Genomic DNA, 27,653 nt, shown 5'->3' with positions numbered 1-27,653 from the left:
GAATTCAAAAGCAGAATCCAGTCCCTCAGGTGGCAAGGCATAACTGATTTCCATTTTCTACACAACCATTTCAGGAAAGAATTGGCCCAGGAAGTTTATCTGCAATAGCAGGCCTGAGCCAACATGGTGGGTGAAGTAATGAGAGCTCCAGACAGACAATACGTGCAAGGCTAGATCATGCATTCTCAACTGAGGTTCTATCACCACAAGGAGGTGGAAATCGATTCTTGGGAGCAAAAAAAAATCATACCTTTTTTAAAATAGACTTTATTTTAAGAGCAGTTTTAGGTTACCAGCAAAATTAAGCAGAAGTTTCAGAGATTTCCCGTACACCTTCTGCCCCTTCATACACACAACCTCCCCTACTATCAACATCCTGCACCAGAGTAGCACATTTGTCACAATGATGAAGCTACCTGAACACATCATTATCACCCAAAGTCCGTAGTTTACATTATGGTTCACACGTGGTGTTGTATATTCTATGGGTTTTGGCAAATATATATGTATATCTGTATCATACAGAATAATTTCATTGTATTAAAAATCGTCTTAGCTCCGCCAATTCTTTCCTCCTTCCCCTCCTAACTCCTGGTACGACTGATCCTTTTGCTGTTGCCACAGTTTTGCCTTTTCCAGAATGTTGTATAATTGGAATCATACAGTGTTTAGTCTTTTCAGATCAGCTTCTTCACTTCACTTCTCTCAGTAATATACATTTAAGTTTCCTCCATGTCTTTCATGGCTTGACAGCTCAATTCTTTCTAGCACTGAATAAATATTCTATTGTCTGGATGTACCACAGTCTATTTATCCATTCACCTAGTGAAGGACATCTTGGTTGCTTCCAGTTTGGGGCAGTTTTGAATAAAGCTGCTATAAACATCTGTGTGCAGGTTTTTGTGTGGACGTAAGTTTTCCACTCCTTTGGGTAAACACCCAGGAGTGTGATTGCTGGATCATACGGTTAAGTGTAGGACTACTTTTGTAAGAAACCACCAAACTGTCTTCCAAAGTGTCTCTACCATTTTGCATTCCCATCAGCAATAAATGAGAGTTTCTGTTGCTCCACATCCTAACCAGCCTTTGGGGTTGTCGGTGTTCCAAATTTTGTCCATTCTAATAGATGCATAGTGGTATCTCATTGTTGTTTTAATTTGCAGTTCCCTAACAACATATAATGTTGGGTTTTTTTAATGTATAAAGCACAGATATATTTGTGGTATTAAAATTTTAAGGGAAGGGAGACAGCTAGGTTAAAAATGTCCCTCCTTAAGGGGACAATAATGGAATTTTTAAAATGGAGAAACACTGGTCTGGGCAGAGAGACAGCATGAGGAGAGCGACACGGGACAGAAGAGAAGGATTATTCATACCAGCCTCACAGTCAGAGCAACTAGACAAGCTAGTGGAATAAAACTGAGTATGGAAAGCAGAGCAGAAGTTAATTTTTATAAGCTGTTTGTATTAGTCAGGGTTCTCCAGAGAAGTAGAAACACACACACGTAAACATACATGTGTATATAATATTGTATGTCAACTATACTTCAATAAAAAATATATATATAAAACAAGTGTGAATCATCAGTGGAAAGTGGCAACCAAAAGCTAATTGAGTACACACAATAAATGTTAGCGCTTGCTGTTAATCTTTTAAATGTTAACTCTTTTGTCACTCTCACTCAGGCAGTTCTCTGCCTGACCCTGACCCTGACGTTGGAAAAGATGAATCCCTGCCGTGTGGCCATCGGCCCCTGAGCCTGGTCTGCCCCACAGCACTAACCCAAAGGCCTTTAGCATTTATAGGGAGCTCAAAAATTCCCTAAAAGCCATTCCTTTAGACTTTAGGAAAACAGAGATGGAGGGTTAGTCCACCCTGGAAGGCCGGAGAGATAGCAATATAAACTGTTGCCTGCCCGGAGCTCCACAAGGCTCCGCAGGGCAATGAAAACCGGTGTTCCCAAGAGACGCATTCAGAAAATAACGGAGAGGCTTTGTAGCTGAGACACCAGGGCTCTTGGCAGCCCTCGGAACTTAAGCAAGCAAAGAATAAATTTTAAACCTTTGGATTCTAACCAAAAAGACCAGAAGATGGCAGAGTAGTGTCTTACCACAAAAAGCATTTCAGAGAGAAAAGCTACATCCGTAAACTCAGGTCTAGGAAAACGAAACTAAACTCAAATCTGCAGGCTTGCCAGTGTCGGCACACCCGTTTCTGAGAAACGCCCTGCTGTTTCCGAGCCAATTAGACCTCGGATGGAAGCAGAAGCAGACGGTACACTTTCGTAAAAACCAGAATGAAAAAGTATTTTTCTCTAATATCATAAGAGGAAGAAAACAGAGACGTCAGATGTTTTCTGCACCGAAATACATGGTTTTCTCATTTATGTAGAAGAAATTTGCAAGAAAATCTGGGTAAGTACAATCGCTACTATTAATATTATTACCATCTATAGCATTTTATTGAATAGGAAGGAATCTACTTTTCAATTAGAAAATTAAAATGTACTCCAAAACAAAAAATATTTAAGCCTAGAACTTCTAGACTATTCGTTTCTGTGACAGCAGTCTGCTTTATATTAGTTGAAACAGGAGTCATAACATTCCATAAAAGATGCAGTTGAAAACTAGAGGCACTTTTATTGATGAAATCCCTCAAGGCGTTAATAGCATTTTCAGAAAGAACATATAATGAAAACTTAAAAATATACTTTACATTAATCAAAGATACCTCCCACCATCTACTCTAAGGAGCTGCCAGAAAATAAAACTCCCCAACTGCTTCTCAGATATTAGTGGCAGACGACACATATGAGAGACAGACAGAGAGACAGGGAGAAACAGAGACAGAGAGACTGCTACAGGAAGTCCTCCGCACTATGGCAGCTTTATTAATTTTATTTCTTGGTAAAAACCCTAGATTTATGTCTGATTTCCCCCAAAGCGAAGATCAAGGTAATACAAAGGGGTGGGGAGTAATTACATTTCTTTCTTTTTTTTGTTTTTGTGAGGGAGTTCAGCAATAGACAGCTCAGGGCCAAGACTGTCGCTGAGCTAACTTCTGTGCCAATCTTCCTCCACCTTATGCGGGATGCCACCACAGCGTGGCTTGACAAGCTGCACTAGGTCCCCACTGGGGATCCAAACTTGGAAGCCAGGCTGCCAAAATGCACAAACTTAACCACCACACCACTGGGCTGGCCCCTACATTACTGAATAAAGGCCTGATCTTCAACTTCCTTAAGAAAAGCTAATGAAACCTACAGTTACTAAATGTATGCGGGTTCAATTACGTAACAAATTGTTTCCTCTTCTATAGTGATTGCTAAGAAGCTCAGAAACAAATTTTCAGGCCACTGCTAGTAAAGTATATAGAGTTAAAAACAGTTATTTTAGGCACTAACTTTACTCCATGGCTTCACTTCTTTTCCCCTCCTACCCGTATCTAGCCTTCTCTCTGATTTCTTTACCCAAGGGTTTTCATATATGTGTGATCTTGTGTCACTTTCCAAATTACCTAAAAACTGTCTTGGAACAGGTATAAAAAAATCATTGATATGTGAAATACCTATGAACAGTGGCATAAATGGAGAAAACACAGATGTTAGATGCAGTCATTCATCTAGTGCATAATCTCCAAAAGTGGCATCTTCAGTAATTTTTTAAAAGTAAGTTATTGAAAGGCTCAGCTATCAAGACTCTAACACAGGCTTTAGGGAAAGAGTGAAACCTGTTCAATCATGACTTAAAGATCCATAATCTGGTAGAGAACATAGTCAGAAGTCATTGCTTTTTTATTTGTTCACCTTCCAAGCCAAACATTCGGGCCCAGCTCCCTATCCCCCAACCCATATATGAGAACTTGGCTTTATGTTTTTGTACGTATACAGTATGCAGCTCATGTGTAAACCAAACAATCCATCAAATCACCGCTCAGCCTCATAAACTGGGTTATGATTTGTCACTTAGGGGGCAAGGTCCAAGTTTGTAAAGCTGTGAAAGGCCCTGGCTGATGAGGAAGTCAGGGAGACTCCAGGAGAAGCATACTGGTAGGATGGGTCAAGAGATGGGACATGAGAACCCCTGATATGAGGACTCAGGAGCCTGAGCACAGCTGGCAGCAGAATGATCAGGGTGCCTCTGGCTTTAGGTGTTACAGCAGTGTGGGTGCAACAGAAGTGAGCTGTGCTATTTACAGGGTGGAGTAGATGGGACTGAGCAGAGGGACACACGAAAATGGCTTAGACAGCAGAGTTACTAGAGGAGAGTGGGATCAGGTTTTAGTAACTATAAAACTAGTATGAATCAACACTGGGATGTGAAAACCAAAAGCTAATCCCATAATCCAAGGCTGCCATAATAAATCCCTAGTAAAACTTGCAAAACTCAGATGTCCAGAATTGAATTAATCATTATCCTTGACTGGTAACACATCATCATGTTTTTCTATGCAAGCACCTCTTTTATTTTATTACTCTGATTATTTTATCATGTGTTTTGGGTACATCATTGGTTTTTTAAAGTGTAACATATGAAATGAACAAATTTAAAGGGTACAGCTCTATGAAATTTTTACATGTATTCATTAGTGTAATTACTAACCAGATCAAGATATAAAATATTTTTATCACACCAGAAGATTTCCTTGAGCCTCTTCCCAGAAAATATCTCCCTGCGAAAAGGTAACCACTATTCTGACTTCCACCACAATGGATTGATTTTGCCTGTTCTTGAACTTCATATAAATGGAATCCTACAGTATATTTTCTATTGTTACTGGCTTCTTTTACTCAACATTACATATGTGAGATTCATCCATATTGTTATCTATATCAGCACTTTAATCTTTTTCATTAGAATTGCCGAATCATAGGGTAGGTCTACATTTAACTTTATAAAAACTGACAAGTAGTTTCTCAAAGTGGCTGAAACATTTTACCTTCCCACTAGCTATGTATGACAGTTCCATTGACTCCACATCTTTGCCAACATTTCCTAAGGCCAATCTTTAATTTTAGCTATTCTGCTGGGTATGTAGTATCATCGCACTGTGGTTTCACTTTGCGTTTTCATAATGATTAAAGATTTTGGAGCACTTCTGGATTCCAATCCATCACATCACCCACATGCCTGTCAAAAGCCACTGGTTTCTCTTCCTCGCAGTAGGCCACGTATGGGCCTCAACCCCAGCCCAGAATCAGCCAGTGCCCCAAAGCTTACGTAGGAGGGACTTTCCCTCCCTGGAATTTTCGTTCATCCAGTCCTTGTCAGCAAGTCCACCTACAACTCTGTGATAACTTCAAAAATGTGTTTTGTAACTTATCTGATTTTTTTCTAGTTGTTGCGGTGAGAGCGTTGGCCTGCTGTGATCTAGTACATCATACTGGGAAGTGGAACTCTTTCCATCTCTTCTTGGGTCAGTTTTGGTACGTACATTTTCCAAGGAATTTGTTCAGTTCACCTCAGTCTTCAGATGTATTCATGGAAAGTAGGTTAAAATATCTCTAATCCTTTTAATTTTTACAGCATCTGATATTGTTTACTTGTGCCATCTCTTTCATTTCTTGGTTACTTTTTCCACAGATACGTCAATTATTTTACTCTTTATCAAGAACAACTTTTGGGCTTTCTCGATTCTCTCTATTGTAGCTTTGTTTTCCATATTATAGATTTCTGCTCTTTATTTTGTCCTTCCTTTTACTTACTTTAGGTTTATTCTGTTGTTCTTTGAACTTTTTAAATTGATATTTAGTTTATGCTTTTCAGTCATTTTTCTAGTTTTATAAAAGCACATAAGGCTATAAATGTCTCTCCAAGTATTGTTGACATTGTATCTTACAAGTTTTCAAATGCAATATTTTTAATAAAAATGGTATATACTTTAGGTGTACAACTTGATAATTTAATATATGTGCACATACATAATGAAATAACTATTATAGTCAAGCTGATTAACATATAATCTCCTCATATAGCTTTTTTTTTGTAATGAGTGCACCTAAAATCTACCCTCTTAGCATATTTCCAATGTTCAATACAGTATTATTAAATATAGTCATCATGCTTGTGCATTAGACCTCTTGACTTTTCATCCTGCATAACTACAAATTCATAGCCTTTGACCTACATCTGCCCATCTCCCCTCCACACTCCATCCCCTGGTAACCACTGTTCTATGAGTTCAACTTCTTTTTTTTCCATATGTAGGTGAGATCATACAATATTTGTCTTTTGCTTTCTGGCTTATTTCCCTTAGCGTAATGTCCTCCAGGTTCATCCATGTTGTCTCAAATAGCAGAATTTCCTTCTTTCTCGTGGCTGAATAGTATTCCATTTTGTATATATACCACATCTTCTTTATCCATTCATCCGTTGATGGACAATTACATCATTTCCATATCTTGGCTATTGTGAATAATGCTACATAAACACGGGAGTACAGCTGTGTCTTCAAGATACTGATTTTGTTTCCTTCTGATATATGCCCAGAAATGGAATTGCTGGATCATATGGTAGTTCTATTTTTAATTTTTTGAGGAACCTCCATAGTGTATTCCATAATGGCTATATCAATTTACATTCCTACCGTAAGTGTACAAGTGTTCCCTTTTCTCCATATCCCTGCCAAAATTTATCACTTGTCTTTGGGACAATAGTCTTCTAACAAGTGTGAGGTGATATTTCATTGTGATTTGACGTGCATTTCCCTGATGATAAATGATGTTGAACATTTTTTGTATATCTGTTGGTCATTTGTTTGTTTCCTTTTGAGAAATGTCTATTCAGGTCCCTTGCCCACTTTTTAATCAGGTTGTTTTCTTGCTATTGAGTAGTTGCAGTTCCTTATACATTTTGGATATTAACCCCTTATCAGATATATAGTTTGGCAATATTTTCTCCCATTCAGTAGGTAGCCTTTTCATTTTGTGGACTGTTTCCTTTGCTATGAAGAAGCTTTTTAGTTTGATGCAATTCCATTTGTCTATTTTTACTTTTATTACACGTGCTTTTGGAGTCATATCCAGAAATCATTGCCCAGACCAATGTCAAGAAGATTTTTCTCTATGTTTTATTGTAATAGTTTTATGGTTTCAGGTCTTAGATTTAAGTCTTCAATCCATTTTGGATTGATTTTTGTATAGGGAGTGAGATAAGGGTCCAATTTTATTCTTCTGCTTGTGAAAAAACAGTTTTCCGAAAACCATCTAAAGAAGATACTAGTCCTTTCCACATATATGTTCTTGACACGTTTGTTCAAAATCAATTGACCCTAAAGTTGTGGATTTGTTTCTGAACTATCTATTCTGTTCCATTGGGCAATATGTCTGTTTTTATGCCAGCATCATGCTGTTTGATTACTATAGCTTTGTGGTATATTTTGAAATCAGGTAGTGTGATACCTCTAGCTTTATTTGGTTGGTTTTTTTTTTAGTAATTTTATTGAGATCATAATGGTTTATAAATTGCTCTGGCCCAAACCTCCAGTACTATGTTGAATAAGAGTGGTGAGAGTGGACACCCTTGTCTTGTTCCTGTTCTCAGAAGGATAGGCTTTCAGCTTTTCACCATTAAGTATGATGTTGGCAATGGGTTTGCAATATAAGGCTTTTATTATGTTGGGGTACATTCCTTCTATACTCATTTTATTGAGAGTTTTTATCATAAATGGATGTTGGATCTTGTCAATTGCTTTCTCAGCGTCTATTGAGATGATCCTGTAATTCTTATTCCTCATTTTGTTAATGTGGTGTATCACATTGATTGATTTGCAGATGTTGAACCATCCCTGAGTCCATGGAATCAATCCCACTTGATCATGGTGTATGATCCTTTTAATGTATTGCTGTATTCAGTTTGCCAGTATTTTGTTGAGGATTTTTGCATCTATGTTCATCAGTAATGTTGGCCTGTACTTTTCGTTCTTTGTGTTGTCCTTGTCTGGTTTTGGTATGAGGGTGAAGTTGGCCTCATACAATGAGTTAGGAAGCATTCCATCTTCTTCAATTTTTTGTAATAGTTTGAGAAGGATAGGTATTGAATCTTCTTTGAATGTTTTGTAGAATTCTCCAGAGAAGCCGTCTAGTCCTGGACTTTTGTGTTTTTGGAGGGTTTTGATTACTGTTTCGATCTCTTGTGATTCGCCTTTAGATTCTCTATTTCTTCTTGATTCAGTTTTGGGAGGTTGTATGAGTCTAAGAATTTATCCATTTCTTCTAGGTTATCCAATTTGTGGACATATAGTTTTTCACAGTATTTTCTTATAATCTTTTGTATTTCTGTGGTATCCATCATAATTTCTGCTTTTTCGGTTCTAATTTTAGTTGAGCCTTCTCTGTTTTTTTCATGGTGAGTCAGGCTAAAGTTTTGTCAATTTTGTTTATCTTCTCAGAGAACCAGCTCTTACTTTCATCAATCCTTTCTACTGTTTTTTTTAATCTCTATTTCATTTATTTCTGCTCTAATTTTTATTATTTCCATCCTTCTGCTGACTTTGGGCTTTGTTTATTCTTCTTTTTCTAGTTCTTTTAGGCACAGTTTAAGATTACTTAGTTGAGATTTTTCTTGTTTGTTCAGGTGGGCCCGTATTGCTATGAATTTCCCTCTTAAAACCACTTTTGCTGCATCTCCTAAGAATTATTATGTTGTATTTTCATTGTCATTTGTCTCCAAGTATTTTTAAATTTCTTCTTTGATTTCTTCATTGATCCAGTTGTTGTTCTGTAGCATCTTGTTTAGTCTCCACATGTTTCTGACTTTCCCAGTTTTTCTCTTGTAGTGGATTTCTAATATCATAGCACTGGGTTGGAAAAGATGTTTGAGATGGTTTCAATCTTCTTAAATTTATTGTTGCTTGCCTTGTGTCCCACCGTATGGTCTATCTTTGGGAATGGCCCATATGCACTTGAGAAGAATGTGTATTCAGCTAGTTTTGGATGGATTGCTCTCTGTATATCTATTAAGTTCATCTGATCAAGTGTTTCATTTAAATCCACTATTTCCTTGTTGCTTTTCTGTCTGGATGATCTGTCCATTGATGTAAGTGGGCTGTTGAGGTCCCTTACTATTATTGTGTTGCTGTTAATTTCTCCCTTTAGGTCTGTTAATAGTTGCTTTATGTACTTTGGTGCTCCTGTGTTAGGTGCATCTATATTCAGAAGTGTTATGTCCTCTTAGTGGAATGTCCCTTTTAGCATTATATACTGCCCCTCTTTGTCTCTCATTGTCTTTTTAAACTTGAAGTCTGCTTTGTCTGATATAGCAGGCAACACCTGCTTTCTTTTGTTTGCTATTTGCTTGGAGTATTGTCTTCCATCCCTTCACTCTGAGCCTGTTTGTCTTTAGAGCTGAGATATGTTTCCTGGAGGCAGCTTATTGTTGGGTCTTGTTTTATAATCCATCCAGCTACTCTGTGTCTTTTGATTGGAGAATTCAATTTATTTACATTTAGAGTGATTATTGATATATGAGGGCTTAATACTGCCATTTTATTTCTTGTTTTCCATTTGTTCTGTGTTTCCATTGTTTCTCTTCCTTTGTATTCCTGACTCCCATTTCATTTTGGTGGTTTTCTGTGGAGATTTTCTCAGTTTTCTCTTTTTTATGAACTGTGTCTCTGCTCTGATTTTTTGTTTAATAGTTACCATGATGTTTGTGTAAGAGATCTTATAGATGAAATAGTCCATTTTCTCATAGCCTCTTATCTCTATTAGCCTAAGCAGGTTCCATCCCATTCCTCTTCCCCTTCTGTTATTGTCACAAATCATTCTGTTTTGTGTTATGAGTTTGTGACTAAGTTTAAGTGTTTCTAGTTACTGTCAATGCTTTCCTTCCCTTTATCTTTTAAGTTATCATTGAGTATTTGCTTCCCTGTTCTGATAGAATGCTGCAGTTTTCTGATTTTGTCTGTCTGTTTATCTCCTTGCTCAAAGTTTGATAGGCCTTTGCTTTTTTGTTTCTGGTGTGATGGCATCTTTAATAATTTCCTGTCAGAGAGGTCTAGTGGCAAAGAACTCCGTCAGCATTTGTTTATCCAGGAAAGCTTTTATTTTTCCATCATATCTGAAGGGAAGTTTGCTGGATAGAGTATTCTTGGCTAAAAGTTTTTGTCTTTCAGTATTTTGAATATATCATTCCATTCCCTCCTAACCTGTAAGGTTTCTGCCAAGAAATCCACTGAAAGCATGAAAGGGGTTCCTTTGTAGATTATTTTCTTCTGCCTTGCTGTTCTTAATATTTTTTCTTTGTCATTGACTTTTGCCATTGTTACTATTATATGCCTTGGAGAAGATCTTTTAGCATTAATGTAATTAGGAGTTTTATTAGCTTCATGTATTTGTAAGTCCAGTTCCTTCCCCAGGCTTGGGAAGTTCTCAGCTAGTATTTCTTTGAACAAGCTCTCTGCTCCTCCCTCTCATCTCCCTCTAATAATACCTGTAATCCTTATGTTGCTTTTCCTAATTGAGTCAGATATTTCTCAAAGAATTCCTTCATTTTTTAAAATCTATTTCTCTCTCTTTCTCCACCTATAGCATTTCTGTATTTCTATCCTCTAACTCTCTAATTCTTTCCTCCATAAAGTCAGCTCTACTGCTTAAGGATTCTAGATTATTTTTTATTTCATTAATTGTCTTCTTCAAATCCAGAATTTCTGCTTGTTTTGTTAATAGCTTCAATCTCTTCAGTGAAGTATTCCTTCTTCTCATTAATTTTATCCCTGAGCTATTGAACTGTCTTTCTGAGTTTCCTTGTAACTTGTTGAGTTTCTTTATGACAGCTATTTTGAATTCTCTGACATTTAGATTGTAAATTTCTGTGCATTCAGGGTTGGTTTCTGGAGAATTGTCATTTTTTTTCTGGGCTGAATTGTTGCTATAGTTTCTCATGGTGTTTGGTGAACTAATCTTTTTTCAGCACCTTTGTGGTAGTATTAGGTGGCAGATTCCACCTGCTACCTCTAGGGGTAAGCAGGTGCTGAGTTTCTGATTCCACCCCATCGGCTGGAAGTTGTGGGGGTACTATGGGCGCTTTCACCAGCCTGGAGAGCTTTTGGGCATGTGTGTAGACAGTGCTTGGTGGGTGGGTTTTCCTCATGGGCTCCAAGCCTGGGCTACTCCTTGGGGCCAAAGCAGCATGGTGGTCTCCCCCACCACTGGGAAAGTTATCATGAGCAGGCTAAGAGCTGCCACCACCTTTTTCTCGGGTCTCCCCAAGGCACGTTCCCACTTCCAGGGCACAGCAGGTGTTTGTGCAGGCCAGGAATGCACTCAGCCTGGTGTGTAGATCTGCTGCCTCCTATTCTTGCAGTCCTGCTGGCAACTGTGCTTGGTGAACAGGGCTCCCTTGCAGGGAGCAAGCCAGAGAGCACTCTGTGGGACCGCAGGGGCATAGTGGGCTCCCCCACTGCCAGGAAAGCAATCATGAGTGGGCTAAGGGCTGCCACCATCTCTTCCTACAGTCGCCCTAGGACACATTCCCACTTTTGGGATGCAGCAGTACTATAGGCACCCATGTGAGCTGGGAATGCACTTGCCCCAAGCGTAGACCTGCCATTGCTTCTTCTTGTGGTCCTGCTGGCTGCTGTGCTTGGTGGGTGGGACTTCCTCATGGGAACCAAACCAGGGCCACTCCTTGGGGCCACAGGAATATGGTGGGCTCCCCCACGACCAGGAAAGCTACTGCAAATGGGCTACAAGCTGCCACTGCCTCTTCCTAGAGTCACCCTGGGGCGTGTTCCTACTTTTGAGGCACAGCAATACTATAGGTACTTGTGCCAGTCTGGAAAGCACTTCTGCATATGCACAAAGCTGCCACGGAAGGGCCAAAAGTGCTCCCCTATCTCCACCACTTCCCAGAGGGCCAGTCAATCCACCTTCAGATATATAGGTGCATGGGTCTCTCAAGTGTCCTGTTGTGCTGTGTGGGTTTCCTCCATTGTCAGTAAGTGTCCATTTACTTGTACTTCAAAGAAGAGATAAAGGAAACAGTTCACTCTGCCATGTTGCTGACGTCACCTCCTTTCTTCTAGCTTTGGTTTTTTTGCTCAAAATTGCTTTGATTATTTGTGGTCTTTTATGGTTCTATATGAATTTAGGGTTGTTTTTTCTATTTCTGTGAAAAATGCCATTGGAATTTTTATAGTGATTATGTTGAATCTCTAGATCAATTTGCATAATATGGACATTTTAACAATATTAATTATTCCAATCCATAACACAGGATATCTTTCCATTTATTTGTCTCTTCTTCAATTTCTTTCATCAATATTTTATAGTGTTCAGTGTACAGATTTTTCACCTCCTTAGTTAAATTTATTCTGAATATTTTTTTTTTTTTTAGAAAGATTAGCCCTGAGCTAACATCTGTATCCATCTTCCTCTACTTTATATGTGGGATGTCTGCTAGAGCACAGCTTGACAAGCAGTGCTTAGGTCCACACCCAAGATCTGAACTGGCAGACTCTGGGCCACTAAAGCAGAGCATGCAAACTTAACCGCTGCGCCACCAGGCCCACCCTGAGTATTTTTTTGATGCTATTATAAAAGGGATTGATTTCTTAATTTCTTTTTCGGATAGTTTGCTGTTAATATAAACAAATGCAACTGATTTTTGTTTATTGATTTTGTATCCTGTACCTTTACTGAATTTGTTTATTAGTTCTAACAGTTTTTTGGTGGAGACTATAAGGTTATCTGAGTATAATATCATTGCAAACAGACAATTTTACTTCTTCCTTTTCCAATTTGGATGGCTTTTATTTATTTTTCTTGCTAATTGCTCTGGCTAGGACTTCCAGTACTCTATTGAATAAAAGTGATGAGAGTGGGCATTCTTATCTTGTTCTTGCTCTTAGAGGAAAGCATTCAGCTTTTCACCATTGAATGTGATGTTAGCTGTGGGCTCGTCATATATGGTCTTTATTATATTGAGGTACATTCCTTTTATACCTAATTGTTAAGAGTTTTTATCATGTAATGGTGTTGAATTTTGTCAAATGCTTTTTTTGGATTATTGGAATGCTCACATGATATTTATCTTTCATTCTCTTAATGTGGTGTAACATATTTATTGAGTTATGTACATTGAACCATCCTTGCATCCCAGGGATAAATCCCATTTGATAATTGTGTATGATCCTTTTAATGTGCTGTTGAATTTGGTTTGCTAGTGTTTGTTTTTTCATAGAGATTGGCACCTGAACTAACATCTATTTCCAATCTTCTTTTTTTCCTCTCTTCTTCTCCACAAAGCCCCCTAGTAAATAGCTGTATATTCTAGTTTCAGGTCCCTCTAGTTGTGGTATGTGGGATGCTGCCTCAACATGGCCGGACGAGTGGTGCCATGTCCATGCCCAGGATCCAAACCGGTGAAACCCTGGGCCGCTGAAGCAGAGCACACAAACTTAACCACTCAGCCAAGGGGCAGGCCCCTACTAGTATTTGTTGTTAAGGATTTTTGCATCTATACTTATCAGGGATATTGGCCTGTAACTTTCTTTTCTTCTAGTGTTCTTTTCTGGCTTTGGTATCTTGCAGGGTGATGCTGGCCTTGTAAAATAAGTTTGGAAGTGTTTCCTCCTATTTTTTGGAGGAGTTTGAGAAGGATTGGCATTAATTTTTCTTTAAATCTTTCACAGAATTCACCAGTGAAGCCATCAGGTCCTGGATTTTTCTTTCTTGGGAGGTTTCAATTACTGATTCCATCTCCTCATTCATTATTTGTTCAGATTCTTTTATTTGTGTGTGTGTGTGAGGAAGATGAGCCATGAGCTAACATCTACCACCATTCCTCCTCTTTTTGCTGAGGAAGACTGGCCCTGAGCTAATATCCATGCCCATCATCCTCTACTTTATATGTGGGACACCTGCCACAACATGGCTTGACAAGTGGTACATAGGTCCGCTCCCAGGATCCAAACCGGCAAACCCCAGGTGACCAAAGTAGAATGTGCGCACTTAACTGCTGTGCCACAGGGCTGGCCCTCTTTATTTCTTCATGAATCAGTCTTGGTATGTTTCTAGGAATTTATTCACTTCTTCTTGGATGTCCAATTTGTTGGTGTATAATTGCTTATAGTAGTCCCTTATGATCCTTTGTATTTGTGTGGTATCAGTTGTAGTATCTCCTCTTTCCTTTATAATTTTATTTACTTGAGTCTTCCCTCTTTTTTTCCCCGTTAGTCTAGCTAAAGTTTTGTCAATTTTGTTTACTTTTCAAAAAACCAACTCTTACTTTCATTGATCTTTTTTATTGTTTTTCTAGTTTCTATTTTATTTATTCCTGCTCTGATCTTTATTATTTCATGTCTTCTGCTAATTTTGGGTTTAGTTTGTTCTTCTTTTTCTAGTTCCTTGAGGTATGAAGTTATGTTGTTTATTTTTTTTTTAAAGATTTTATTTTTTCCTTTTTCTCCCCAAAGCCCCCCAGTACATAGTTGTATATGCTTTGTTGTGGGTCCTTCTAGTTGTGGCATGTGGGACGCTGCCTCAGCGTGGTTTGATGAGCAGTGCCATGTCTGCACCCAGGATTCGAACCAACGAAACACTGGGCCGCCTGCAGCAGAGTGCGTGAACTTAACCACTCGGCCATGGGGCCAACCCCTATGTTGTTTATTTATAATCTTTCTGTCCTCTTAATGTAGGCATTTATCACTATAAACTTCCTGTTAGAACTGCTTTTGCTGCATCTCATAAATTTTAGTATGTTGTATTTCTATTTAATTTTGTTTCAAGATATTTTTTGATATCCCTTTTGATTTCTCCTTTGACTCATTGGTTATTCAGAAGAGTGTCATTCAATTTCCACCTATTTAGGAATTTTCAATTTTTTTTCTATTACTGATTTCTAGTTTCATATCATTGTAGTCAGAAAACATACTTGATTTGATTTCAAGCTTCTTAAATTTGTTAAGACTTGTTTTGTGGATTAATATATGATCTATCCTGGAAAATGCTCCCTGTGCACTTGAATGTGTATTCTGTTGTTATTGGATGGTCTGTTCTGTATATATCTGTTAGGTCCATTTGGTCTATAGTGCAGTTCAGGTCTGCTGTTTCCTTATTGATTTTCTGTCTGGATGATCTATCCATTTTTTAGTGCAGCATATTCCAGTCACCTACTATTATCATATATGTCTGTTTCTCCCTTTAGTTTTGTTAATATTTGCTATATTATAGGTACTCTGAAATTGAGTGCTTTATATATTTGCAATTGTTATATCATCTTGATGAGCTGACACCTTTATCATTATATAGTAACTTTTTTTGTCTTTTTTTATTGAGTTCAAAATAGGTTGCATCATTGTGAAATTTCAGTTGTACATAATTTCTTGTCCATCACCACATAAGTGCTCCCCTTCACCCCCTGTGTCCACACCCCACTACCCTTCTCCTGGTAACCACTGAACTATTTTCTTTTTCCATGTGTTTGTTTATATTCCACATATGAGTGAAATCATATGGTGTGTGCCTTTCTCAGTCTGGCTTATTTCACTTAGCATAATTCCCTCCAGGTCCTTCCATGTTATTGCAAATGGGATGAATTTGTCTTTTGTTATGGCTGAGTAGTATTCCATTCTATATATATACCACATCTTTATCCATTCATCGGTCAATGGGCATTTGGATTGCTTCCATGTCTTAGCTATTGTAAATAGTGATGCAGTGAACATAAGGATACATATGTCACTTTGGATTGTTGATTTCAAGTTGTTTGGGTAGATACCCAGTATAGGATAGCTGGGTCATATGGCATTTCTATTTTTAGTTTTTTGAGGAATCTCCATACTGTTTTCCATAGTGGCTGCACCAGTTTGCATTCCCACCAGCAGTGTATGAGGCTTCTCTTTTCTCCACACTCTCTCCAACATTTGTTATTTTTAGTCTTAGTGATTATAACCATTTTAATGGGTGTTAGGTTGTATCTTAGTGTAGCTTTGATTTGCATTTCCTTGGTGATTAGTGATGTCGAACATCTTTTCATGTGTTTATTGGCCATCTCTATATCTTCATTGGAAAAATATCTGTTTATATCCTCTGCCCACTTTTTGATTGGGCTGTTTTTTTGTTGTTCAGTTGTGTGAGTTCCTTGTATATTATACATATACATATATATATATATGTATATACAAATATATATATTGTTAGATATATGATTTGCAAATGTTTTCTCCCAATTGGTGAGTTGGCTGGCTTACATTCCTACTAGTAGTGCACAAGGGCTCCTCCCAGTTTCTCCAGATCCTTGGCAATACTTGCTATTTTCTGGGGTTTTTAATAGTAGTCATCATAATGGTTGTGCGATGATATATCATTGTGGTTTTGGTTTGCATTTCTCTAATGATTAGTGATGTTGAGCATCTTTTCATGTGCTTATTGGTCATTTGCATATCGTCTTTGAAGAAATGTCTGTTCAAGTCCTTTGCCGATTTTTTTTTTAAAGATTGGCACCTGAGCTAACAACTGTTGCCAATCTTCTTTTTTTTTTCTTTCTGCTTTTTCTCCCCAAATCCCCCCAGTACATAGTTGTATATTTTAGCTGTGGGTCCTTCTAGTTGTAGCACGTGGGACACCACCTCAGCATGGCCTGACGAGTGGTGCCATGTCCGAGCCCAGGATCTGAACCAGCAAAACCCTGGGCCACTGCAGCAGAGTGCACGAACTTAACCCTGGCCCCCTACCTTTGCCAATTTTTTGATTGGGTTATTTGTTTTGTTGTTATTGTTGACTTGTAGGAGTTTTTTTAATATGTATTCTGGATATTAACTCTTTATCATAATATGATTTGCAAATATTTTCTCCCATTCCATAGCTTGCTTTTTCATTCTGTTGTGCCTTTTGATGCACAATTTTTAAGTTTGATGTAGTCTCACAAAAGGGGTTTACTTTAAAGATTAGTACACCTAAAGCAGTCTCCCCCCACCACTCTTTTTTCTCTCTCCAGCTTATTTTAAATTTGAGCCTCTTAATCTCTATAAGCCAAATTACTGACAGAAACTTCATCTAATTCACTTCTTTTTAGATGGCATTAAATCTTCTATGTTTCTGATAGTTACAGTATTGTAGGGGAGTACAATTTCCATCAATTTTGCATTTCTTTGCCTATTTTTATGTTAATGTAGCTGTAAAGTGTGTTTTTTATTCACTTCCTATGCATATAGGAGCTACTAACCAAAAAAATAATAGCTTTAAACTTGGACCATTGCTCTGTCCTCTCTATGTGTAGAAGGGAAAGTAAATCCTAATCTTGAGTTTGTATCTACCACTGGGAGGCAATATTCCTATGTATTCGTTCTTGGAAGTGGGCCTATATAGTCTATTTGCCACAATTCCCCAGGCTTATCTCTTCTTCTGTTAATTTGGTTTCTCCCATGATGAATTCATTGGAATGGCTCACATTTTGGGAGCCATTTTTGGATCATACTTAAAATGGACTATTATTATTTGGATTTTGTTTTTTCTGACCATTGCTATATTTCTGTAATCCAGATTGCCATTAATTTTCCAGATAGTAGTCTGCCCATTTGTAGACCAAATAGTGATGTCATTTGTTACTGCTCAAGAATCAGCTATTATCAATTATTATGTGAAAAATTGCTTTGATATAATAGTAGCCTCCAAGTTTACTACCAGCAAGCTCTCATAGAAATCATGGAACAAAATGGCTCACAGACCAATTTAAGATGCTTGAGGCACAAGCATTATTAAATCAATTAAAATACACAACAAAAAGCAAGGGAAAAGAGATGGGTAACATATTTTGAATGATGTACAAGAGGGGTAGAAGGATCTCACTACCTGAGTTATGCAAGCTCATCTGTCCTTTCTCTCCTGCTCTGCTATGTCAGCATTCACCACTGATTGTGTAATTTTCAGAAGCAGAGTTGAGGTCTGTCCAAGGGGGATCAACAGATAGAAGTCACCCTGGGTGAGTGACATACACTTGCTCTAATCAAAGAGATGCAGAGGGGCACATATGCCTGACCATAGCTATAGCTCATCAATTAGCCTGATAAACTAATCTGGATTTTATTTATGTTTCTTGAGTAGAGGACACAAAGGATCAGAATGGGTGTCACAATAGGTGACCAATTAAGACTTCAAAAATATTAAGTGCTTCAGTGTGTCTCATGAATATTTAATATTAATTTGGCCCTTCTATTTCTTCCTAACTATGTTTAACATTCAGGTGCACTATTTACTTTAGCAACGTCTAGCATTTTTCACAAACTACTTGCTTCTATACTTAGTTTCATATATCCTCCTTATTTCATACATCTTTCTCTATTTAGTTTTATATATTCTCCTTATTTCATACATCTTTCTCTATTTAGTTTTATATATCCTCCTTTGTTTCTCTTATTTTTTATAGAAGAATTGAGTATTTTTAAACAATACAACTAATACACATTATAGCAAACATTCATTAAGAAGGATGAAACATCTCTCTATACATTGACTAGAAGCATCCCCAAGATACAGTTAGTAAATAAATAAGGTAAAGAGAATTGTGTATAGTATGTTGCCATTTGTGTAGGGGAAAAAGTTATGTATTTGTATTTGGTAGTATTTCTCTGGAAGAATACAGAGGAAACTGGTAATGGTAATTTCCTCTCAGGAAGATAATTAGATGGTGTGCATATCCTTTTGATCTTTTTAAATTTTATAGGACATGCATATATTACCCATTGAAGAATTAATTGATTATTTTAAAAATTTACTTATAAATATACTAAATCATTTTTCTTTTTCTGTACACAGGTATCAGAATGGCAGCGCAACTGAACCTGCCAGAAAATACAGATGACTGGACAAAAGAGGATGTAAATCGGTGGTTAGAAAGTCATAAAATTGACCAAAAGCACAGAGAAATCTTGATTGCACAAGATGTCAGTGGAGCAATCTTGAAGTGGTTAACTAAAAATAACCTTATCGAAATGGGCATAACACATGGACCAGCTATCCAAATAGAAAATCTATTCAAAGAATTGCAGAAAACATCTTCTGAAGGTTCTTTGCAGACAAATAAGAAGAAAAAAGGCAGTAAAAATGTTCCTAAAACACAAACGGTGATGCAAGAGGAAAATGGGGAAACTTCAAAGCAAAAACAAAAGAACAAAGAGAAATCAGATATGGCTAATGCCCCTACAATGAGCACAGTTACTAAAGATTCTAAGTCACTAAAAAATGAATTCAAGGTAAATGAAATAGATGACACAAAAGAAAAGCAGCCATCCGTAGAACTAACATGTGTATCATACCCTTTTGATGAATTCAGTGATCCATATCGTTACAAATTGAATTTTAGTCTACAGCCTGAAACAGGACCGCTCAATCTCATTGATCCAATACATGAATTCAAAGCATTCACGAACACAGAACGAGCCAGAGAAGAGGACATTAAGATGAAATTTAGCAATGAGGTTTTCCGGTTTGCTTCAGCTTGCATGAATTCACGTACCAATGGCACCATTCATTTTGGCGTCAAAGATAAACCCCATGGAAAAATTGTTGGCGTGAAAGTCAGCACAGTCACCAAGGAAACCCTCATTGACCACTTCAATCTGATGATTCAGCAGTACTTTGAAGACCATCAGGTCCAAAAAGCAAAGAAGTGCATTCGAGAGCCAAGATTTGTAGAAGTTTTACTACCAAACAGTACTCCATCTGATAGATTTGTTATTGAAGTGGATGTCATTCCAAAATACTCTGAATGTGAAGATGATTATTTCCGGATTAAAATACAAAATTGCGACAACAACACATGGAAGCAGAGTTCAAAATTCTCAATCTTTGTGCGAGATGGGGCCAGCTCCAAGGATATCATGAAAAATAATGCAGATTTCAAAGAGTTTAAATTAGATTTAAAAACACTGGCAGAGGCTAGAAAAGAGGCAGAAGAAAAATACAGACTAAAAACAAGCAAAAAAGAGAATGAGGGACCAAAGCTTGTTAAATTGTTGACAGGAAATCAGGATTTGCTAGATAATTCATACTACGACTGGTATATTCTTGTAACAAATAAATGCCATCCAAATCAAATAAAACACTTAGATTTCCTAAAGGAAATTAAATGGTTTGCTGTCTTAGAGTTTGATCCTGAATCTGTGAGCAATGGGGTAGTCAAAGCTTACAAAGAAAGCCGAATAACAAACCTTCACTTTCCAAGTTTATACATGGAGGGGAAAACCACATCAAATGAGAAGATTACTAGTCTGAATCTTTATCAACAACCCAGCTGGATTTTCTGTAATGGCAGGATAGACCTTGACAGTGAAAAATATAAACCCTTAGACCCAAGTTCCTGGCAAAGAGAAAAAGCATCTGAAGTCAGGAAACTGATTTCGTTTCTTACTCATGAAGATATAATGCCAAGAGGGAAGTTTTTGGTGGTATTTCTATTACTCTCCTCCGTGGATGACCCAAGAGACCCTCTTATTGAGACCTTCTGTGCTTTCTACCAAGATCTCAAAGGAATGGAAAATATATTGTGTATTTGCGTACACTCACACATATGTCAGAGATGGAAAGATCTACTTGAAGCAAGATTAACAAAACAGCAAGATGAATTATCAAACCAATGTATTTCTGCTTTAAGTCTTGAAGAGATAAATGGAACCATTCTTAAACTAAAATCTGTGACTCAATCTTTAAAGAGATTTTTGCCATCTATTGGTTCATCTACTGTCCTTCTGAAAAAGGAAGAAGATATCATGACCTCTCTGGAAATTCTCTGTGAAAATGAATGTGAAGGTACTCTCTTAGAGAAGGATAAAAAAAAATTCCTTGACTTCAAGACATCAAAAGAGGAAGACTTCTATCGAGGTGGTAAAGTATCATGGTGGAACTTCTACTTTTCTTCTAAAAGCTATTCTTTACCTTTTGTCAAAAGGGATAAATATGAAATACTTGAAGAAATGATTCAAAACTGGGCAGATTCTTCTAAACCAACATGTGTCAAAATTATTCATCTGTATCACCATCCAGGCTGTGGTGGGACTACCTTGGCTATGCATATTCTCTGGGAACTAAGAAAGAAATTCAGGTGTGCTGTGCTGAAAAACAAGACAATGGATTTTTCTGAAATTGGAGAACAAGTAGCTACTTTAATCACCTATGGGGCAACAAACCAGCAAGAATACCTACCTGTACTGCTCCTTGTTGACGATTTTGAAGAAGAAGATAATGTCTATCTTCTGCAGTCCTCTATTCAAACAGCTGTAGCTAATAAGTACATTCGATATGAGAAACCTCTCGTGATCATCCTAAATTGCATGAGATCACAGAATCCTGAAAAATGTGCAAAGAATTTGGATGGTATCGCCCTGATACAAAACCTATCTCCCAAAGAACAGAGAGCTTTTGAGTTTAAATTGAAAGAAATTGAAGAGCAACATGAAAACTTTAAAGATTTTTATTCCTTCATGATCATGAAAACCAATTTTAATGAAAAGTACATAGAAAATGTAGTCAGGAATATCCTGAAAGGACAAAATATTTCCACCAAGGAAGCAAAACTCTTTTCTTTTCTAGCTCTTCTTAATTCATATGTGCCTGATACCACCATTTCACTATCACAGTGTGAAAATTTCTTAGGAATCACAAACAAGAAGGCTTTCTGGGGAGTAGAAAAATTTGAAGACAAGATGGGCACCTACTCTACAATTCTGATAAGAACAGAGGTGGTGGAATGCGGGAAGTACTGTGGAGTGCGCATTATTCACCCTTTGATTGCTGATCGCTCACTGGAAGAATTGAGGACAAGCTATCACCTGGATAAAAGTCAAATTATGCTGGATATGTTAACAGAAAATTTGTTCTATGAAACTGGTCTAGGAAAAAGCAGATTTTCAGAACATATACAAACACTGCTGCTCACAAGGCAGCGCAATGAACATGAAGGTGAAACAGGAACTTTGTTTTCCCCATTCATTGAAGCATTACATAAAGATGAAGGGAACGTGGCAGTTAAAGAGGTATTGCTTGAAGGTATTCGTCGGTTCAACTCAAATGCATTCATTTGCCAAGCCTTGGCAAGACATTTCTACCTTAAAGAGAAGGACTTTAGCAGTGCTCTAAAATGGGCAAATCAAGCAAAAAAGATAGAACCACACAATTCTTATATTTCAGATACACTAGGCCAAGTCTACAAAAGTAAAATAAGATGGTGGATAGAGGATAATGGAAAAAACAGGAACATTTCAGTTGATAATCTAACTGATCTTTTGGAATTAGCAGTAGAAGCCACAAATGCCTTCAAAGAATCTCAACAGCAAAGTGAAGACAGACAGTACGAGGGGAAGGAGAGGTTTTATCAGAAGTCAAAAAGGCGGTATGACACTTACAATATAGCTGGTTATCAAGGGGAGATAGAAGCTGGGCTCTATACAATCCAGATTCTTCAATTAATTCCTTTTTTTGACAGCAAAAATGAATTGTCTAAAAGAGATATGATCAATTTTATATCAGGAAGTAGTGATATTCCTGGGGATTCAAGCAATGAATTTAAATTAGCCCTCAAGAACTTTATTCCTTATCTAACTAATTTGAAATGTTCTTTGAAAAGGTGCTTTGATTTTTTTGATGATTACTTTGTCCTTCTAAAACCAAGGAACAACATTAAGCAAAATGAAGAGGCAAGAACTCGGAGAAAGGTGGCTGGACATTTTAAGAAGTATGTAGATATATTTGGCCCCTCAGTGGAATCACAAAACAAAGATCTCGGAGCAAAGCTTAGTATCCCACTTCAAGTAGAGCTGTATCGGAAAAGCCTAGAAGTTTTAAAAGCAGATAAGTTTTCTGGGCTCTTGGAAAATCTTATCAAAAATCAAGAAGATGCTATAAGGACCATGGACGATATAGTGAACAAATATACTTTTCTCTTTGAACAGGGCACTGTCAAAATCCAGCCAAAAGAAAAGCAAAATTTCATCTTGGCTAACATCATTCTCTACTGTATTAAACCTACCTCCAAAATAGTGAAGCCAATTAGAAAGTTGAAAGATCAGCTTCGAGAAGTCTTGCAACAAATAGGGCTGACTTATCGATTTTCAGAACCTTATTTCCTGGCTTCCCTCTTATTCTGGCCAGAAAACCAACACCTAGATCAAGATTCTAAACAAATGGAAAAGTATGCTCGGTCATTGGAAAATTCTTTCAGGGGGCAATATAAACATATGTATCGCACGAAGCAACCAATTGCATATTTCTTTCTTGGGAAAGGTAACAATATGACCAGACTTGTTCACAAAGGAAAAATTGATCAATGCTTTAGAAATACATCTGATATTAATTCCTTGTGGCAGAGTGGAGATGTGTGGAAGGAGAGAAATGTGCAAGAACTTTTGCTTCGTTTAAAGGGACGAGCTGAAAATAATTGTTTGTACATAGAATATGGGGTCAATGATAAAATCACAATACCCATCACACCTGCTTTCTTTGGTCAACTTAGAAGTGGCAGAAGCATAGAAAAAGTGTCTTTTTACCTGGGATTTTCCATTGGCGGCCCACTTGCTTATGACATTGAGATTATTTAAGAGCCTGACCCTCTCTCTCCAGGAATATGATCTCAATAGCACTTAATTTTTTTTAGACCCAAGATCTATACTTTAAATTGGCAAATTTATAGATATAGCCCCTGGCTTTTCAGCCCTGTACATACAATATTTATATTTCCTTTTAAGCGTGTTATGAGTCCTACACAGACTGTGGTCAAAAAGGAAGGAGTGAGAGATGTGGAAAGTATCAAATATCTTTGTTGGTTTGGATAACACCATTGAAGACAAGATAAGAAGGAGCTGTGGATGGAATTAAGAGAGGTGAATGTAATAATTGAGCCACACAGAACCCCACCACTTCCCCCAATTACCCAACCAAGGCATGGATTGAGGAAGATTGCTTACTTTCTTCTCAAATGTGAAAATTTTTCAGAACAGGAAAAAATAGTTATCATTCCAAGACATTACAACATGTGAGAAACTATTTCACAAAAAAAGTGAAAACCTCTCCAAACGAGGAGCAACATTTATTCTTCCAGGCAGAACAGAAATGTACTTGTATTTGGCACTCACAGGTCTTTCAAAGAAGAGAACCAACCAATTCTCTGAAGGTCATACCCATAGAAGTCAGCTGATCTTACCATAATAAGCTGGAGAATTAGACTACCTTTTCATGCAGTAGGAGGCAGTTGAGCAAAAGTGAAATTTGTCTCTGCAGCTAATGAGTTTATAGACTTACAAACAAAAATACACCCAAGCTCCAAGGCTAATGAATAAAAAGGATTCCTGTGAAAAGGCTAATGAGTCACCCATCCAGGAGATCCCAACGTACTAGCAAGTATACATATAACCTACACACTGAACAAGCACAATCACTGAGATGTAATCAAAATGTAATTTTCCCTAATAAAATTATGGATATGGGCAATTGTCAATGGTTGCCAAAACTGATAAAAGCTGATAAAAAATTTTATAACAGACGAATCAGACTGTCCTAAATCCTGATCAATATTAACACTGCAGAGAGACAGCCAGACATTGTGGGCCTCGAAGTGCTACAGGAGTGCACACATCACCTGGAGATAGTCTTGCCAAATAATTGAACCTGAATCTGATCAAGCCTCTGGATCTTGCTTCCAATTTAAAGGAAATACAGATGTTAGATATGCTCCTAAGTAATTCCATGTATGGGTTATGGGGATAGTGAAAGGAAAGTGAAGGGGCAGGATAGCTGAGTTAACAAGTACGTCATGATGAATGCATGAGAGTTAATTATACTCCTCTCTTCTTTGGACTGTGCTTTTGAAATTTTCTGTTATAAAACATTTGTAAAATAAAAAGTGCAATTTATTTTTATCTTCACAATTTCATTCCAGGTTTTTCACTGAGGGAGGTTTTCCCCTTGCTCCTCCATGAAATTTCAGCTTCATAACTTATCAGCTTACTCTTGGTTAAAAAAAATTAGAAAAATAAAAATGCTCTAGCCAAACACAGTGTCAATTTAGAAATGAGAATATCTAGTCACAGTTTTCTCTGGGGCTGCTTCCCACTATCCCAGATTTCAGTCTACTTTATACAGAACTGTCCCTGTTGGAGTCCTCTTGCCTTCCTGGGTGATTCTTTTGAACTCAAATTAGACCAGCTTCAGTAGATGCTCTCTCCCCTATGACCTTCCTTGGGTGCACAAGAAACACTCATGGATGTTTGTTCTACCATTGGTAGGGGGTGCAGCTAATTTCCAGTCTGGGGAACAGCATGCCCCATAAAGTCAGAAGGACACAGGTCAAGCAGTCCAGATGGTCCACTTCAAGCCCCTCTCCCTCTAGCCTCGAGATGAGATTCTCGTGGTGGTTGGGAGAACTTTCACCGAAAGAACTTTTTCATAAACCCTCTCTTCCCCAATGCGAGCAGGAGGCAAACTACAGCCTGTGGGCCAAATCTAGGCTGTCTTTTAAATAAAGTTTTATTGGGGCACAACCATGCTCATGTGTTTAAGTATTGGCTTTGGCTGCTTTTGCACTGCAACAACAGAGTTGAGTAGTTGTAACTGAGACCCTATAGCCTGCAAATCTAAAATACTTACTATCTGGCTTTTTACAGAAAAAGTGTGCCCATTCCTGCTCCATGCTGTCAATCCTTTTATGTCTTTATTTTAGGTCAATTGTCTAATTGGTTTGTGGACATTTACTTTGAAATATGCATTTTCGTTTATCACCTAGTTTTGCTATCTGATTTCTATCATTTTAGGGTAAAAGTTAAAATTTCAAAACATTTTAACACACAAAATCTGTTTTTCACATTATAATAATCCAGGTCCACTTTCCCAAGGAAGAGCAGAGTGACAAATGTGTATGAGTGCTCCTTTCATGAATTAAAAAGTAGCCAAACTATGCTGGATAAATTTGACAAGCACATTGATCTATCATCATTCTCGGTACCTATTTAGCTTTATATTTTCCTTAGATCCATGGAATTTGGTCTTGAAAAATAGAAACTTTGAATGTAAGATTTAAATATTAACAATTTACTATTCCACAGGCCAGAAGTTCTCAGTTTGAACAGAGCCCCCCAAGAGGTCTCTCCAAGTTGCATATTCTATCTCCCAAATGAGACAGAGCCTAGAATGAGAAGGCAATCAGAATTTTTTTAAACTGTCCCCTTGAAAAACATTGATTAGATCATTGTGATGCAGCAGTTTCCCAACTCAGTGTTCAAAAGAAAATGTTAACCAATACTCCCAAAACAAATGGCGGCCTGAACAAATGAGCTTTGCAAGCTGTAAGACATTCTGCTTCTGGCTATTTGGAATGTGGATTAGCAAAAAAGCTCTCAGGCATATCAAAGGGAAGATCATTTGTTAAACACACTAACATTTCTTTTTTTTTAATTTTACTTTTTTTCCTCACTTATTTTTATATCCTTGCTCCTCCAAAGGTCTCTCTGTTGCACAACTTGGGACATACTAGAAAAGAATTCATATACACTGAAATATTTTATTTTTTCATCTTCTGCATTGTCAAGAAGCCCAGCTCTAATTAAAATATGTGTATTATTAGTCTCACTCTAAATACTCTCTGTATTTTTAAAACTTAAATATGTATGTCCACTATCATCACAATATTGTAGCCAAGTTTCCAACTCTAAGGCAGCCTTTATGGTCTGAGCGTCCTGCGTCACCACTGAAGACATTCCAAGTAAGTCAAAAAGTACATTTCCTTTCATTAGTGGAGGGAGGAAATCGTTCAGTTTGAAATCCAGAAGCGTTCCGTTTAGCAAGATGCTATCACCATCTTTACCTAGTTGCAAGAAATAGTTTAAGCCCACAATTTAGTGATTCACTTAAGATGATGATCTACAAGTGTCAGAACTGGCATTAAGCAGATAGCACATTGAAAAGGAGTCATTTGAAGAGAGCTTAACAGAGGAACTATTTACAAAAGTGTAAGTAGGGTGTAGGGAAGTCCCAAGGGATAAAAGCAATACCCTAGGGCTTGCTAGTAACATCGGGAGCCCCTACTCTTCCTAAACTTGAAGGGGCAAGAGAAGGGGACCTGTTAGAGGAAACTAGAGAGAAAGAGAGCACCATGTGGAGAAGACTGTCTAATAGGAGCTGTAATGTTCAGTAGAGGGGTGCACCCAGCCTGAGGTACCTCCCAAGGAGAGAGCCCAGGGAAACGCCCTGACCTCACTCTCCTCCTCCTTCTAATCTCTTGCCTATTCTTGCATTGGCCCAAACCCAACCAGAAGCCAGAGGGCAAGGGAGCCCACTGATGTAATCCATGCAGGTCAACAGGGTACAGAAAAGAGAAGAGAGTATCTAGAGGGACAAACAAGACATCCAGCACCATGTCCATGCAACCTTTGAATTCCTACAACCATCTCCAGCACTAACTTATGTTTGGAACTTAAATATCACTGAGACATGACTTTAAAGAGTAAATTCCTTTCGCTACTCCTTAGTGATGACAGTGATATCTTAACCTGGTTTTGGTGTTCACACATTCACCTAATCCTCTTCCTGTTGGTCAGTAAGGCAATTGAGGAACCTACAAATGGAATTAGTTAATGGGTACATGCTTGGGAATAGGTTTAATTTTGTCTTTGTTTTTAAGTATCATTTCCAGCACCCACTTGTTTCCAATTTACAGAAGTTTCGTATATG

The 27,653-nt window shown here is 37.6% G+C and overlaps 1 protein-coding gene across 2 annotated transcripts; it reads left to right on the top strand.

The window, feature by feature from the left end:
- The first annotated feature begins 1,971 nt into the window (after window positions 1-1,971).
- Window positions 1,972-24,841, top strand: SAMD9 (sterile alpha motif domain containing 9). 2 transcript variants are annotated; one of them, XM_005609173.4, is made up of 3 exons: window positions 1,972-2,415; window positions 5,339-5,426; window positions 18,756-24,841. In XM_005609173.4, exon 3 carries the CDS (start codon window positions 18,764-18,766, stop codon window positions 23,528-23,530), a length of 4,767 nt encoding a protein of 1,588 aa, XP_005609230.1. In that variant the 5' UTR covers window positions 1,972-2,415; window positions 5,339-5,426; window positions 18,756-18,763; the 3' UTR covers window positions 23,531-24,841. The 2 variants fall into 2 exon arrangements, with proteins under 2 accessions (XP_005609230.1, NP_001243854.1); NM_001256925.1 differs by lacking the exons at window positions 1,972-2,415; window positions 5,339-5,426 and having other exon boundaries at window positions 18,764-23,530.
- The last annotated feature ends 2,812 nt before the right edge of the window (window positions 24,842-27,653 follow it).

Source organism: Equus caballus, chromosome 4 (genome assembly GCF_041296265.1).
Source record: "Equus caballus isolate H_3958 breed thoroughbred chromosome 4, TB-T2T, whole genome shotgun sequence".
Lineage (NCBI taxonomy): Eukaryota > Metazoa > Chordata > Mammalia > Perissodactyla > Equidae > Equus > Equus caballus.
Note: the sequence above shows the minus strand (reverse complement) of the source record. Positions and strands in the feature narration are given on the sequence as shown.